We start from the raw sequence: 15,240 nt of genomic DNA, 5'->3' as shown, positions 1-15,240 counted from the left end.
ATATATATATATATATATATATATATATATATATATATATATATATATATAATTCAAACATATTAATTTAGTAGTTTTATTTAGTAGTTTTTTTTAGTAGTTTTTTTCTTTAAATAAATTAATGAATATTATCGTTTTTTAGCCTAAAAAAGTTTACCTCCTTAATAAATTGTTTCTAATGGAAGGTTAATTAAATCAGACGATAAGTGTGACCAATAACGTCTCCGATTAACTAAAAAATTTTGTTGGTAGTTTGTTTTGCCAGATAAAATTCTATAAATATCATAGTTAAAATTTATTACTATTTTTTTGTATCTAATAAAAAATTATCTGTGATACTTAGAATTTACAACAGCAGTATTATTCTATCAATATTTTTAAGCAAATTTAAGTGGGTAACTATATATTTATTCATTTATTTATTAGAAGACTATATATTTATTCATTAGTCTTTTTGTCTATCTTAGTCAAATTTTAAAAGAAATGTGATTGTTCTGAAAAAAACATAGACATTTTCTTGTCAAATTTCAAATAGAAAAATAGACAAAAAATTCTGTCTATTATTCTCCCTGTTATCTAAATATTGTTGAAATATAAAACATCGTAATATTTGTTAGTCATTTATCTATCTTAATTAATTTTTTGTATCATTTTCGTTATGACAATAATATTTTGAGTCTATGATCGTCTTATTAAATTAAATTTGGGGTTGATTTTATAGAAACAAGAAACTCAAGAGATATTAAAGTTGTGGCGAAAGAATTAGAACAGTTAATTCGCCATATACAGATATGATTAATAAAATTATATTCGTTTAACTCGATTTGGGTTTCTTCAACGATTTTATTTCATACTGCAAGAAATAATACGCTAACTGCGTAAGGATGTCATGATAAGCTTACAAATGCAGCAATTTCGTGCCCCGGGAAGCACTTTAGAGTAGTAGGAAAAACCGCATCAACTTGAGTTTACTTGCCCATAATACCGCTCAAATAGCCGTGGAAAGGGAAGTAATGTGGTCTCTAGCTGGAGATAATATTTCCAACAGCGGAAGGAGAGAGCAAATGCCGAATATTTGTGAATTTAATTTCAGTTTCATGCTCTAAAAAATACTTCTGAGCCACTTAAGAGAAATGAGGATTTTAATTTAAACTCGATCACGCTTTACTCGTATGTGATGCTGTTTAGACAATCGCGAAAGTAACATTGTATCCAGTTGGAAATAATATCTTTAACAGCGGAAGCAGAGAGCGAGTACCGAATATTTGCGAATTTAATTTTAGTTTCATACTCTAAAAAGCACTTCTGAGCCACTTAAGAGAAATGAGGACTTCAATTTAAACTCGATTGCGCTTCACTCGTTTGTGATGCTGTTTAAACAGCCGCGAAAGTAACACTGTATCTAGCTGGGAATAATATCTCCAATAGCGGGAGGCGGGAGCGAATGCCAAATATTTGCGAATTTAATTTCAGTTTCATACTCTAAAAAGCACTTCTGAGCCACTTAAAAGGAATGAGGGCTTTAATTTAAACTCGATCGCATTTCACTCGTTCGTGATGCTACTTAGATAACTGCGAAAAGGGAAGTCTTTAGCTGGAGATAATATCTCCAACAGTGGAAGGAAAGAGCGAATGCCGAATATTTGCGAATTTAATTTCAGTTTTATGCCCTAAGAAGCACTTCTAAGCCACTTAAGGGGACTGGAAGGTCAGATTGACTGAAAATCACGTTTGTTCTTTCACAATTTTTTATGACAAACTGAATGAATGTGCGAAAGTATTATTTTGACATGTATTTATACAACATATAAAGAGAAGAAAAATATAATTTTGATGATCAAATACTCAACATAAGTGTATGGTATATGCAGTTAAAATATATTTTTTGTTTTCAATTCATTTTGCAATAATACCTTAACTCTCAGTGGTTCAATTAAGCTGAATTTTAGGTAGAAAATTTCCGTAAGCTTGTCGTTATCGTGTAAACTATTATAATAGAAATTGAGAAAAGTTAACAAAATTGCAAATATCTTAATGGAATATTATTAAATTTTCAATTCTTTTATAGTAAAAAAAATTAATATTTCAAAGTTAAATATTTTCACGAATTTGTCAGTGGTTTATACGATAACGACATATACGATAAGCTTACGGAAATTTTCTACCTAAAATTCAGCTTAATTGAACCATCGAGAGTCAAGATATTACTGCAAAACGACGACCTTGAAAAGAAAAACGAAATATATTTGAACTGCATGTACCATACACTTATATTGAGTATTTGATCATCGAAATTATATCTTTCTTCTCTTTATATGTTGTATAAATACACGTCAAAATAACACTTTCGCATATTCATTCAGTTTGTCCTAAAAAATTGTGAAAAAACGCACGAGACAACCTGACCCTCCAGTCCTCTTAAAAGGAATGAGGGTTTTAATTTAAACTCGATCGCGCTTCGCACGTTCGCGATGCTGCTTAGATAGCCGCGAAAAGGGAAGTCTCTAGCCGGAGATAATATCTCCAACAGCGGAAGGAGAGGGCGCGAATGCGAAAGGGTCAATTCGCGTACGCACGCGTGCGCGCGCGCTCTCTCTGTTAGCCGACCTTCTGCAAGGTCCTCAGGCGTACACGGCGGGACTTCGCGGTTGGAATGCGTGACTCGACGATTTTATAACCCGCTTTCAATTACCGTTCTTGGTGCTCTTGTTTCCATGCTCGCTTCGCCTTCACCTCGCCGCGCATGCTGGTCGAGGAGGAAGAGATGGAGGTGGAAAAAAGAGGAAAACGCCAGCGGCGCGCATGAGTAAAAGGCACGAACCGTCCAAATGCTGCGTCGCGTCGCGCCCTGTCGCGTTTGTCTCCTCTTTCCTCTTTTCCTTACTGCCAGGATGTCCGTCCGTCCGTCCGTCCGTCCGTTAGACTGCCTGCCTGCCTGCCTGCCTGCTTGTCCGCCTGTCTTTTTTCTCACTCTCACTCTCTACAGGGGGACGTGATTTATTCGACGTCGGATATACAATCGCGCAAGCCGCGAGGAATAAGAAGGCCCGATAATAGCGTACGCGTCAGCGTAGTTACGCACAGGAAACGCGTCCCTCGCGAAGGACATCCACCCCGGCGACGAGCGAACAATTTGTTTCGGCTCGTTCGGCTCGCGTAATCGAGAGCGATATCTCGCGGGATATTTAATAACCGCGCGCGCGCACGCATACGCAATCATCGATCGTTGTTGGAAGTGAAAACGAGACGGTTCCTTTTCCTCGCCCATAGGGGGTGTGATCAACTTTTAATCAATCAATTTCGAAATATCAACTTCAAAAAGTCGGGATACAACGAAGAGATGGAGATTTTTTTTCATTGATACATCTGATTACAAAATATCTTGTAATATTAACGTATGTACATATCTTTTCTTGGTTATCGCACATTTGCAAGACGTTTGAAGATGCATATAAAAATCTTATACATTAAATTGATTAGATTAAATAGACATACTGAATAGCTTAAATAGAAAGATTATAGAATAAGATTAGAATAGAATAGATTAGATAGAAATAGATTAAATGTAGTGTAGATCTCAAATAGATTAGGTTAAACTAAACGAAAAGTTTCTCTATCATTTTGCAAATAACGTAAATTTTTAAGTTATTAATTTAAAAAGATTGGTGAATCATCACGCGCTATGCGGTAAATGAGCAATGACGACACTTGCTGTAGTGCGCTCGTGTAGCTTATACAATTAGGTTAAACTAAACAAAAAAGTTACCTACCATTTTGCAAATAACTACGTAGATTTTTGAATTGTTAACTAAAGAAGATTCGAAGAGACAGTCTCGCGCAATTACTGGTTAATTTATATTAATTACTTTGATCCGTTTTTAATTAATAACTGAAAAATCGACGTGATTATTTGCAAAATAGCAGAGATACACTCTTTTGTTCAATTTAACTTAATCTATAAGTATACGACAGCAAGTCTCGCCGTCATCATCACATCATTTACCGCATCACAGCTCATTTACCGCATAGCGCATAATCATTCACCAATCTTCTTTAATCCTTTATTTGGTAATGTCGCTCTGAAGTAACATCAATTTCTCATGAGCGCCATATACAAGAACGATGGATGTAGACGTACTTATTTAGTACTGTTTCTTTGGAACAACACCTAGTTACCTGTTCTGTTTGTCGATGCTCAGTAGTTTCGATTTTTGCCACTAGATAACAGGTTTATGCAGATTTATTATAATTAAAAGGAATATTTTAAAAACATATAACTGCATTCAGAGAAAACATCATTTATTTCATATAAACACTTACAAATTTTTTTAAGTTTGCCAAATAAAGGATTAATTAATAATTCAAAACTTTACGTGGTTGTTTACAAAATGAGGAATTTCTTGTTTATTTGGCCTAATCTACATGTATACAAGAATTTTACATCGTTATTGTTGTTTATTCATTGTTAGTTCACATCAAATAATTAGTAAAATATAACTTTCTATTACTTTTTCAATGTAAATCATTAGTCTAAAACTAGATTGATAAAATTCTTAAAATAAAAACCTCAGTGATCATAAACATAATGAAAAACAATAATGATAACATAACAATAAATATAACAATAATGATAACAATAATGATAACAAAATAATAACATAATGATCAACATAAAATATATTTTTTGTTACTACACAAATAAAACGTAATAATAAAATTTTATATTTAGAGAAAGAAAATAAGAACTCAATAACAATGATATCAATTAAATAATAGGAAAATGGGCTAATTCGAGTTCAAGCACAGGATAATAGTGCACAGGATAATAGTGCACAGGATAATAGTGCACAGGATAATAGTCCATAGAAGGGGAGGAGGGCATACTAGGTGACGGCGGGACGCCGTGCATTCGAGATCTGCATATCTTTTTCGTTCCAGAAAGAGAAAAATATCGAGAGCGCGGTCTTGCTAGGCCGGGACTCGAACCCGGGTCTTTCGCTTGCCGGGCGACTGCTCTAAACCACTGAGCTACCTGACGCTCCACGCTCACGATACTCTCCTCTTCCTAGATAACGCTCAGAGATGCCGTTCGGAAGCGACATCTCTGGCGCGATCCCGAGCGCACGGCGACTGCAGAGAGAAACAATGTTACTGTACCAAATGGTACAGCTGTCAGTCTCTCAAAGTCAAAGGTTGCTATCCTTTAAGACCTGCTGTCCATGTATACCCGTCTCCACCGTTGCCTCTCCTCATCCGGTGCAAATAATACAAATAAGCCCCGGGGTCGACACCGATTAATAGTGCTATGTACCATATGGGTAAAACCTTCCTTGTGTAATAGGAAATAGAGTAATATTTATTGAACATGAATACTCAATATAAATAATCAAACGTTTCGGCTTAATAATGAATTTTCTGGTCGATACCTTAATTTTTTGTCTTTCCAGCCTATTCAACACAAGATCGGAACAATTATTGGCTTGGTTGATAGGATGTTTTATCTTAATCATCCTACTTTCCATAAGAAAAATTTAGATTTTATCATTTTGACGCTAATTAATAATTATCCTTTTGACCTAATTTTTAAAATTATAAAACGTAGACTGAGGTTTCTTGTTGTAAATTGTGGACGAGGTTCAGAGATAGTTAAAACAAATTTGACAGCTTCTGGTTATGATAAAAAATATTTAACCATACCGTTTTTTGGTTTAGTTTCGAACAGACTGGCAAAGCTTTTTAGAAATAATTTGACAAATATTGCTTATTCTTGCACTAATAAATTATCAGGAATAATTCGTGTGCATAAAGACAGGTTGCCTCCTGGTTTCCATAATAACGTTGTCTATAAATTGCAATGCAGTAGGTGTGAGGCGTCGTATATTGGTCAAACTAGTAGAAGACTCTCCACGCATATTGCTGAACATAGGAGAATATCAAGGAGTTCTACAGTGGAGTTAACGGCCATACAGGAACACCGTATGAAGAAAAACCATGATTTCAACTGGGATCATGCCAAAGTTTTACATGAGGAACGTTTTTACTTGAAACGCCTGATATCAGAAATTATTTACATTAAACTTCAAAAGCATGGACTTAACTCACAAAAGGATACAGAATATTTGGGCAACGGCTACTGCGGCTTATTATGAAAATAAAACTCTGTTCGTCTCCTTCTCTTCCACGAGTCGTCGTCGCAATATTAATGCTCGTGTATATAAATCTGTTATTATCTGTATTACCTAGACGTGGCGATGTTATCGTTGACAAGATCGTTTTACTTTTAGCCGAGCTCAACAAAGGTATTTTATATTGACTGTTTTAATTATTTATTATATTTTAATCTTACTTATTTTTATTTTATTTTATGGTTTTTTTATAGTTATGACGGCTACTTCCTAATATTAAATTGAACTTCTTAATATTATTCCGGTAACGGTCTTGTCAACTATAATATTGCGAATAACATTCATGTCATTTTATTCAGGTCTTTAATTAATTCTTTTACTTGTAATGCGTTCGTTTTGTAAACCTTGAGTTTTTATTTATCACTGAAGAGGGTTCATGATTGAGCCGAAACATTTGATTATTTATATTGAGTATTCATGTTCAATAAATATTACTCTATTTCCTAACACAAGGAAGGTTTTACCCATATGGTACATAGCACTATTAATCCTGTGCTTGAACTCGAATTAGCCCTTTTTCCTATTATTTAAAATTTTATATTATTTATTCTACGTTGTGTGATAAATCGGGCGTGTGATAAATCGAATGGCGTTCCGCCTAGGGTTCTGTCGGGACACTACTCATTCCTTTATAAGGCGCTGAAATACGGGATGTCCCATAAAATTCGAAACGGTTGGTCAGTCTGCTCGTCCCGCTCCGGATGATAATTGCGAAGTGGTAACGCGTTTTCGCGATGACGTGTTTTCGCGATGCGCTCGTTGATCAACGGGTTGGTTAACGTATGTGAGACGCGTTTCGCGTCGGGCGGTTTAGCTGCACGTACGATCAAGAAATAATTTTTTTCGGGGGTAAAAAGGCCAAGCGTGATTAAGCGTACACGGTGGTAATGACCCACTGCGAGACGAATAAGGGGATACCGAGGCGCTCCGCGCGACTCACGGAGGGACGGATGCATATCTCGGCGCGTATAAAACGCGTGAGTTATAGTATCCCATGCTGCGTGCCATTAGCTGTTCGTTTACAAGCAACAACTTCATATAATTCCGGGTACATTATAATTCGCGCGCATTTATCAGTCGTGCTCGGCCGATTTGTGCGCGAATACGTCGCGTCCGACGACGTACGATAAGTTGATGGACGTACATTGTCCTGAAAAATGAGATTTTACTACTATTAAAGAATTATAAATTAATACATCAAAATATATGTATACAGGATGTCCGACGATAACATACAAAACTCTCGTGTACCTGTAGATTAGACAAGAAAATTAAACAAGAAGTTCCTTTATCATTTTGCAAACACAACCACGCAAAATTTTAAATTATTAATTTATCTTCTATTTGTCTTAATCATAATTTATAATAATTATTTCTCTATATGATTATAGTTGTAAATATCAAACATTTTTCTTTCAGTGTAACTTTACTGAAAATAGATATTTTTAGACTCATTTTTTTCTAGATATATAGAAAAGCTTTAGCTGTAAAATCAAAATAACATAAAACTCTCGTGTACCTGTAGATTAGACAAGAAAATTAAACAAGAAGTTCCTTTATCATTTTGCAAACACAACCACGCAAAATTTTGAATTATTAATTTATCTTCTATTTGTCTTAATCATAATTTATAATAATTATTTCTCTATGATTATAATTGTAAATATCAAACATTTTTCTTTCAGTGTAACTTTACAGAAAATAGATATTTTTAGGCTCATTTTTTTCTAGATATATAGAAAAGCTTTAGCTATAAAATCAAAATAACATATAAAACTCTCGTGTACCTGTAGATTAGGTCAAACTAAACAAGAATTTCCTTTATTATTTTGCAAACACAACCATGTAAAATTATAAATTATTAATTTATCTTTTATTTGTCTTAACTATAATTTATTGTAATTATGCAGATTCATTATAATTAAAAGGAATATTTTGAAAACATATAACTGCATTCAGAGGAAACATCATTTATTTCATATAAACACTTAAACATTTTTTTAAGTTTACCAAGGATTAATTAATAATTCAAAGATTAATTAATAATTAAAGGATTAATTAATAATTCAAAACTTTACGTGGTTGTTTACAAAATGAGGAATTTCTTGTTTAGTTTGACCTAATCTACATGTATACAAGAATTTTATATCGTTATTGTTGTTTATTCATTGTTAGTTCACATCAAACAATTAGTAAAATATAATCTTCTATTACTTTTTCAATGTAAATCATTTGTCTAAAACTAAATTGATAATTATTTCTCTATATGATTATAGTTGCAAATACCAAACATTTTTCCCTCAGTGTAACTTGACTGAAAATAGATATTTTTAGACTTTTTTTCTAGATATATAGAAAAGCTTTAGCTATCAAAATGTAAGAACAGAAATTTGTGCCCTTTGAAATTTTCCCAGACTTCTCACCCAAGTTAGTGAAAAATTTTTTAAACTCTTAACCTGCCGCACAAACTTTTATAATAAACTTTTTGGGACATATGGGACAATTAGGGTTGGGTAACTTTGAACTACCATAACTTTATTAAAAATCAATATGTCGAACTTTTTTTCCAGAGATATAGAAAAATCTCAGCTACGAGATAGTAGCACAATAAAATCAAAATCTGTAAATGGATTTTAAAATTTTCCTTTACTTTTTACAAATTTGATGAGCAATTAAATATTTATTCGGGTCCAATATTGCACAATAATTGTTCGCGGATGATTAACTCAATATGCGCCAATGAAGAAATCTCGCTCAAAACAAGTAAAAATTTTGCTTGAAGTGATAATGAAAATATTCCGAGACAGATAAGATAAACTTTACTGACAATTTATCCTTGTACTACTAGAAACATAGTAAAATTGAAAGGCATGTGTTTGAAAGAAAAATTATAATAATATTCTCTCCGTGTATGAAAAATAGTCATTCGATTGGATTTTTCGAGTAGCTTGACCACTATACATTCCAAATAAAATCTCACTCGGAGAAGCTTAGAAAGCACAAAATAAAAGAAATCAGCAACAAAATACAGAGTCGATATCTTCACGAAAATGTGCGCCCGTTTCTTTGCAGATCCTACGACGATGCTGTTGATCCTGCTCGTGCCTATAATCGGATCCGCGGTGGCGTTTCCCCTACCAGACACGCTCGACAGCCGTCGATCCGCCATCCCCCAAGACCAAAAGACGCTTTTAGTATCCACGGAGACACATAGCACCGAGGCGCCGACGGAGCGCGAGAATCCGAGTGAACCGCGAGAAATGATGGAGGAGAAGACCGATAAGACGTTGTCTAAGACCCTAAAACGCGCGACTGATCGTGCCGAAGCTTCTCCCGACTCAGAGACACGTGACGGCGAAGACGTCAGGAGGAAGCCGACGCAAGAACGGAGGCACAAGGCCATGTTCGTGGATTACCCTCTGATACCGCGGATCTACCCGAGAATGCCGGCGTACGAGATCAACGGCTACAACGACAACTCGGCGATCACGGGAACGGAACAGTCGCCAGGTGGGTCCAAGAGGTACCACGAGAGCAACATCTTCTACATCCGACTGCCGCCTACACCTTACATGTTCGTGCCCGGCCTCGGATATATCTCGCAACCGCCCACGTACTCGACCGCCGCCGTCGCTGCCGCCGCTGCCGTTGGCCTGAAGCCCCAGGTGGTGCCAGTCGTGCCTCAGCTACCCCAACTACTTCAAGTCCCAGCACCCCACGCGAGACCAGCGGTGCGGCCAACTCAGCCGGTCGCTCCTCAGACTCAGACTGTTAATCCCTTCATCAAGTTGCCTATAGACTTCGTGAGCAACGGCAAGCCCACCTCCGTCTACCAATGGCAGAAGAAACCCAGCAAGAAGCCGGCCGACAGCCCAATCACGAACCTGGACAACCTGTCAGCCAACTTCGTGAGCAACGGTAAGCCGACCTCCATTTATCAGTGGCAGGCGAATCTCAAGCCGGCCAAGCGGCCGGACGGTTCGCTCAACAGCCTCGACATGGGACCCTACAACTTCAACGGCAAGCCAACCAGTCTATACCTGCTTGGACCGGACGGGTCTTCTGCGATGCACCAGCCCATACGACGGTCCGATTATCAGGACGATTATCGGAGCGAGTATTACTGAGTTATTCGCGCGCGAGTTCGCACCTAGCTGTACGCATATCCGCAGGTGAGAGCAGGTGGCCGAAGACGGAGGGCGGTGGGGGACGCATGGCGAGATATGACGCGGGGTGAGGACGAATAATTCCGTGAGCTGTGAGAATTCGGAGCGTGCTCCCAAAAGTTCTCCAAGTGTAATCTCATTCGAAAATTTGCTGTAAGCGATCTTGTTGTAGGGAATTTTGTCATTCCGAAACGTAAGAGTGAATGTTTCATACAGAGTGGATTCTTAACCTAAGTTTCTTGAGTGAATGTTTCGATCAATTATAATGAGTTGTCTCAGTGTGACGTGAAGTATCAGATTGATTTTTTTCTTTAGCCTCGAATGAAAATATTTACTTGGCGATTCAGAATGGAGAATTCACTCTGTGAGTGAAAAGTGATTCAAATTCGAGTGACTCGGTTGATATTCTGTTTTACATGTGATGTTTTATACGAAAAAATTTAGAGAATATGCTCTGAATTCATAAAATATTCTCTGAATTATTTAGAACGAAATCCCTTATGAGTGAAAATTTGTTTGAAACGATAACGAAGACATTGCTACTTGGAATCGTAACAGTAAATGTTTAACTTAAACTTAAAGTATATTCTTAGTCCATATGAGTAAATTTCGATTAGAGTGATTCGTTTCATTGAGGGACCGAGTATACACACAGAAAAATATATATTGCATTCAAATAAATAGTATGTTTCAAATATTTCATAAGTTTATATATATATATATATATATATATATATATGCAAATCTATCATAAATTCATTAAATTCAAAGTATCTTCTAAATCTTGGCAAATTTAGCACTTCAATTGAATTAAAATCAAAATTTGGTTTGCCTATTGTATAAAGTTAAACCAACTGTTTCTTTGATAAAGTTTTACAACATTCTTGTAAAAGGAAAATAAATTTTTTTTTTAAATACGTGATAATATAAGTTTCTCTAAAATTTGTGATGAGTACATTTGAGTACGTTTTAAGATTATCGTTAGAAATTATCATTTTTTATTGAAAATAACCATTAAAAAGAACAAAAGTAAACTGAATAATCGATTTCCTTAGCAGTAGTATAATATTTTTTCTATGTGTATGTCAGATTCATTATTTAATTTTGAAGGAAAATATACATCCAATGATTTAGAGTGCAGAATTCATTCTATTCGAACGACAGATCACTCCGATTTGAATCACTCGACTATCACACTATTTTTCGAGTGGAAAAAGTTTAAGGGAGGAAACACTTTTCGATAAAAAATAAGTTTCGTGAATTTTTTTTACAAAAACTCATTTGAAGTTTCATGCATATAATATAAAATAGATTTAAATTGTATATTATATATATAGTCGACTGACCACCAGCACGAGTTCTGATTGGCTTTTGTTTTCTGCTTTTTGCTTTTCTGTTAAGTTATGAATGCGTCCAAAGAAAATGCTCTTGAGGCTAAGCAAATAATTTGCTCTGTTTTGGGAAAAGTGCTGTGATTTATATAAAAAATGGTAATATCAAAAGCTTCAGAATGGTAATTTCGATCTTTCCGATTAAGAACATCCTAGAGTACCAGAACAAATTGAAGACAAGAAATTGAATCAGTTGTTATAAGAAAATCCTTGTCAAACATAACAGGAGCTTGCCGAACAATTTGGTATCACCAAACAAACGACTTCCAATGGTCGATTTAGAAAGAAAGGCCACGAATTAATTTAAGGCCACACACTTAATAGCTTGTTTAAAATGTGGGATTGTAAAAATATCGTTTAAAAAAAAACGCATTTAAAAGTTTTGCGTGCATGATAAAGATAAGTTTCGAGTACTTACGCGAGTTTTATTCTAATCAGCAATTTTAGGCCCATATAGTATTCCTTCATGGAGCTCATATAGTATTCCTTCATGGAGCTCATAGAACTCATTTTGATTCCCTTTCATTCCAAGCAGCAGCTCGGGCCTCTTGGAAACCGTCGCTAGATAACAATCGACAAGCTCGAGATATATCTACTCGAACTGCCTACAGAACTCGCTCCGTCACATCATGCGCGTTGATTAATCAATCTTCTTTCGTTAATATCTCGAAAATTCACATAGTAGTTTATAAAATAGTAATGGCTTCTTTAATTAGTTCAGCAAGTTCTATATGTATATGACCAGTCGAACACTTAAATTTAAATACTCTGTAGAATCACACATACAAAAAAATTCAGAATCCTAATAGAAATAGAATTTCATTTTCAGAGAACACCTTTCCTTAAGAGGACTGGAGAGTCAGATTGCCTGAAAATCGTGCTTGTTTTTTCACAATTTTTCATGACAAACTGAATGAATATGCGAAAGTGTTATTTTGACGTGTATTTATACAACATATAAAGAGAAGAAAAATATAATTTTGATGATTAAATACTCAATATAAGTGTATAGTATATGCAGTTAAAATACATTTTAGTTTTTTTTCTTCAAGGCCGTCATTTTGCAGTAATATCTTGACTCTCAGTGGTTTAATTAAGTTGAATTTTAGGTAGAAAATTTCCGTAAGTTTTTCGTTATCGGGTGAACCACTATAATAGAAGTTGAGTAAAAGTTAACAAAATTGCAAATATCTTAATGGAATATTATTAAAATTTTCAGTTCTTTTATAATAAAAAAATTAATATTTCAAAATTAAATATTTTCACGAGTTTTTCAGTGGTTCACCCGATAATGACAAGCTTACGGAAATTTTCTACCTAAAATTCAGCTTAACTGAACCACCGAGAGTCAAGATATTACTGCAAAATGACGACCTTGAGAAAAAAACCGAAATATATTTTTAACTGTATGTACCATACACTTATATTGAGTATTTGTTCAAAATTATATTTTTCTCCTCTTTATATGTTATATAAATACACGTCAAAATAACACTTTCGCATATTCACTCAGTTCCTCATAAAAAATTGTGAAAAAGCAAGCACGATTTTCGAGCAATCTGATCCTCTAGTCCCTTTAAGCCTGCGTTATATCAGGCAAGCAAATCACTATTTCGATTATTGCATTCTTGACACGTGCACCGTAATCGGTTGTAACTTTGTGAAATGTTTAAAGATTTCCTCGTGAAAATTTAGGGACGTATATACTTGAAAGTATATACTTTTAAAATATGCAATGAGAAAACGATTTTTTGATCCGCGAAAGGTGTTTCCTCCCATTAAGGCATACAAGGATGACGATGACGATGATCGATTAGTTAGCTTCGTTGCCGTGAGCCGGTCGAGTGAGTCTGTGCAGGATGAAAACCAAGCTCGCGACGACCACCCGCGATTTAATGATAACGTCGGATACGTCGAACGTCTCAGACTGTAATTCGTCGCTCGTGCGCCACGCTTATTTATGATTCACGCGTCTGTTACATGTTGTCGCGTTTACCCTCGTCGCGATCGCTGTTAAGATCGCGATTATTGAAATTTTGTTAATCCGTCGCGCGCGGAAGCATGTCGTGGAATACACTTGCCGAGTTAATGGAGGAATTTATAATTCAACCACTCCTGTGCGATAGCTTGTTGGAGATCGTGTTGAAAGTGTCGTTTCGCTTAGGTGTCGTCTGAAGCGACATTTTACAACAGAACTTTATCATTTTGTATTACACACATATACAAACACACACCCAGCAAACACAATAATATAACTGTTACATCATCGTAATGTAATAAAATGTAACGTGTAATATAACATGTAACGTGTACTATAACGTTATATATAATGTACATGTTAATTATAATTCCCCGCTCAAACAAAATTATAGTTATGAAATAAAACCTGTAAATAACGTTACTAAAAGGTTATACAACAGTTATACGTATCAACAGCTGAAATATTATGTTATGTTAATCAGAATATAAGTTTTTTACTCCCCAGCAATCATAGAAGTCTATAATTGTATGCGGAGTTATAAATTGTCAATCAAATAGTTAATTTGTAAAAATATGTTCCTAAAATTGCAATAATTATTTCATATGAAATATTATATCTAGTAGACGTAATAATATAAAAGTATCTTGCTATGTCTATTAGAATCTATTCACTTCCATAGCGGGAGCGACTGTTACTGTCAAAAGTAATTAATAAAAAAGTATGCTACTTCATTAATATCACTATACAAATTTTGGAGTGATGATCGTCCTTATATATGTTAATGCATCATATTTTATGTAATAGAAACAGCGCTATCTAAAGAACAATCCGACATCTGCATACAAAAATGTCACATAACATAAACATGATGCACACTTGCTTGCTTGCAAGCTTGTTATATAAGATTCCAGATGGTACAGAGAATTCAAAAAGAATTTTTCAGAGTTCGGTTTAATGAAAAGAATTCTTCTGACATCTAAAAATGAACTCAGAATTGCTGACATATGACTTAATTCTTTTTTAATCCTCTGTGCTATCTGGGTTATTATATTTAAATTATGTTGCTGTTAAACTGTTATAAATAGTAAGTAATAGAACAATGTAACGGTTTAAAAGTTATGTTACAGTGATAAAAGGAAATTTGATATTAATAACAGCAGTTATATTACATGTTACTTCTATGTTATATAACAGTTATATTCTGTTTGCTGGGTATGTATATGTATATATGTACTGGATATGTATATGTATATATATACTATTAGTAACATAACATAAATGTTATAATTTCCCATTCGTAAATACAATGTAATACGTGTGTTATGCAACAGTTACATTATTGAGTGAGAAATTATAACATTGATGCAATGTTATTGTTAATTGGTGTTTACTGGGTATATATATACACATATATATACATACACATACACACACACATATATATACACACATATGCGATGCGTAAATGAAATAACATTAATTCGTTGTAAGAGATGAGATTGTTTAAACTTGTTGTT

General features: G+C 34.7%; 1 protein-coding gene across 2 annotated transcripts in view; it reads left to right on the top strand.

Moving 5' to 3' along the window:
• Window positions 1-12,707, top strand: part of LOC116850653 — a 54,312-nt gene extending 41,605 nt beyond the window's left edge. For both annotated transcript variants that reach the window (XM_032829175.1, XM_032829176.1), the window contains exon 2: window positions 9,258-12,707. In XM_032829175.1, the coding sequence (XP_032685066.1) occupies window positions 9,258-10,312 (1,055 nt within the window). In that variant the 3' untranslated portion in view covers window positions 10,313-12,707. The remainder of the gene's footprint in view (window positions 1-9,257) is intronic.
• The last annotated feature ends 2,533 nt before the right edge of the window (window positions 12,708-15,240 follow it).

Source organism: Odontomachus brunneus, unplaced genomic scaffold, assembly GCF_010583005.1.
Source record: "Odontomachus brunneus isolate Ranch 3 - 2012 unplaced genomic scaffold, Obru_v1 Obru_scaffold_151, whole genome shotgun sequence".
NCBI lineage: Eukaryota > Metazoa > Arthropoda > Insecta > Hymenoptera > Formicidae > Odontomachus > Odontomachus brunneus.
This window is presented reverse-complemented; position numbering and strand designations above follow the sequence as displayed.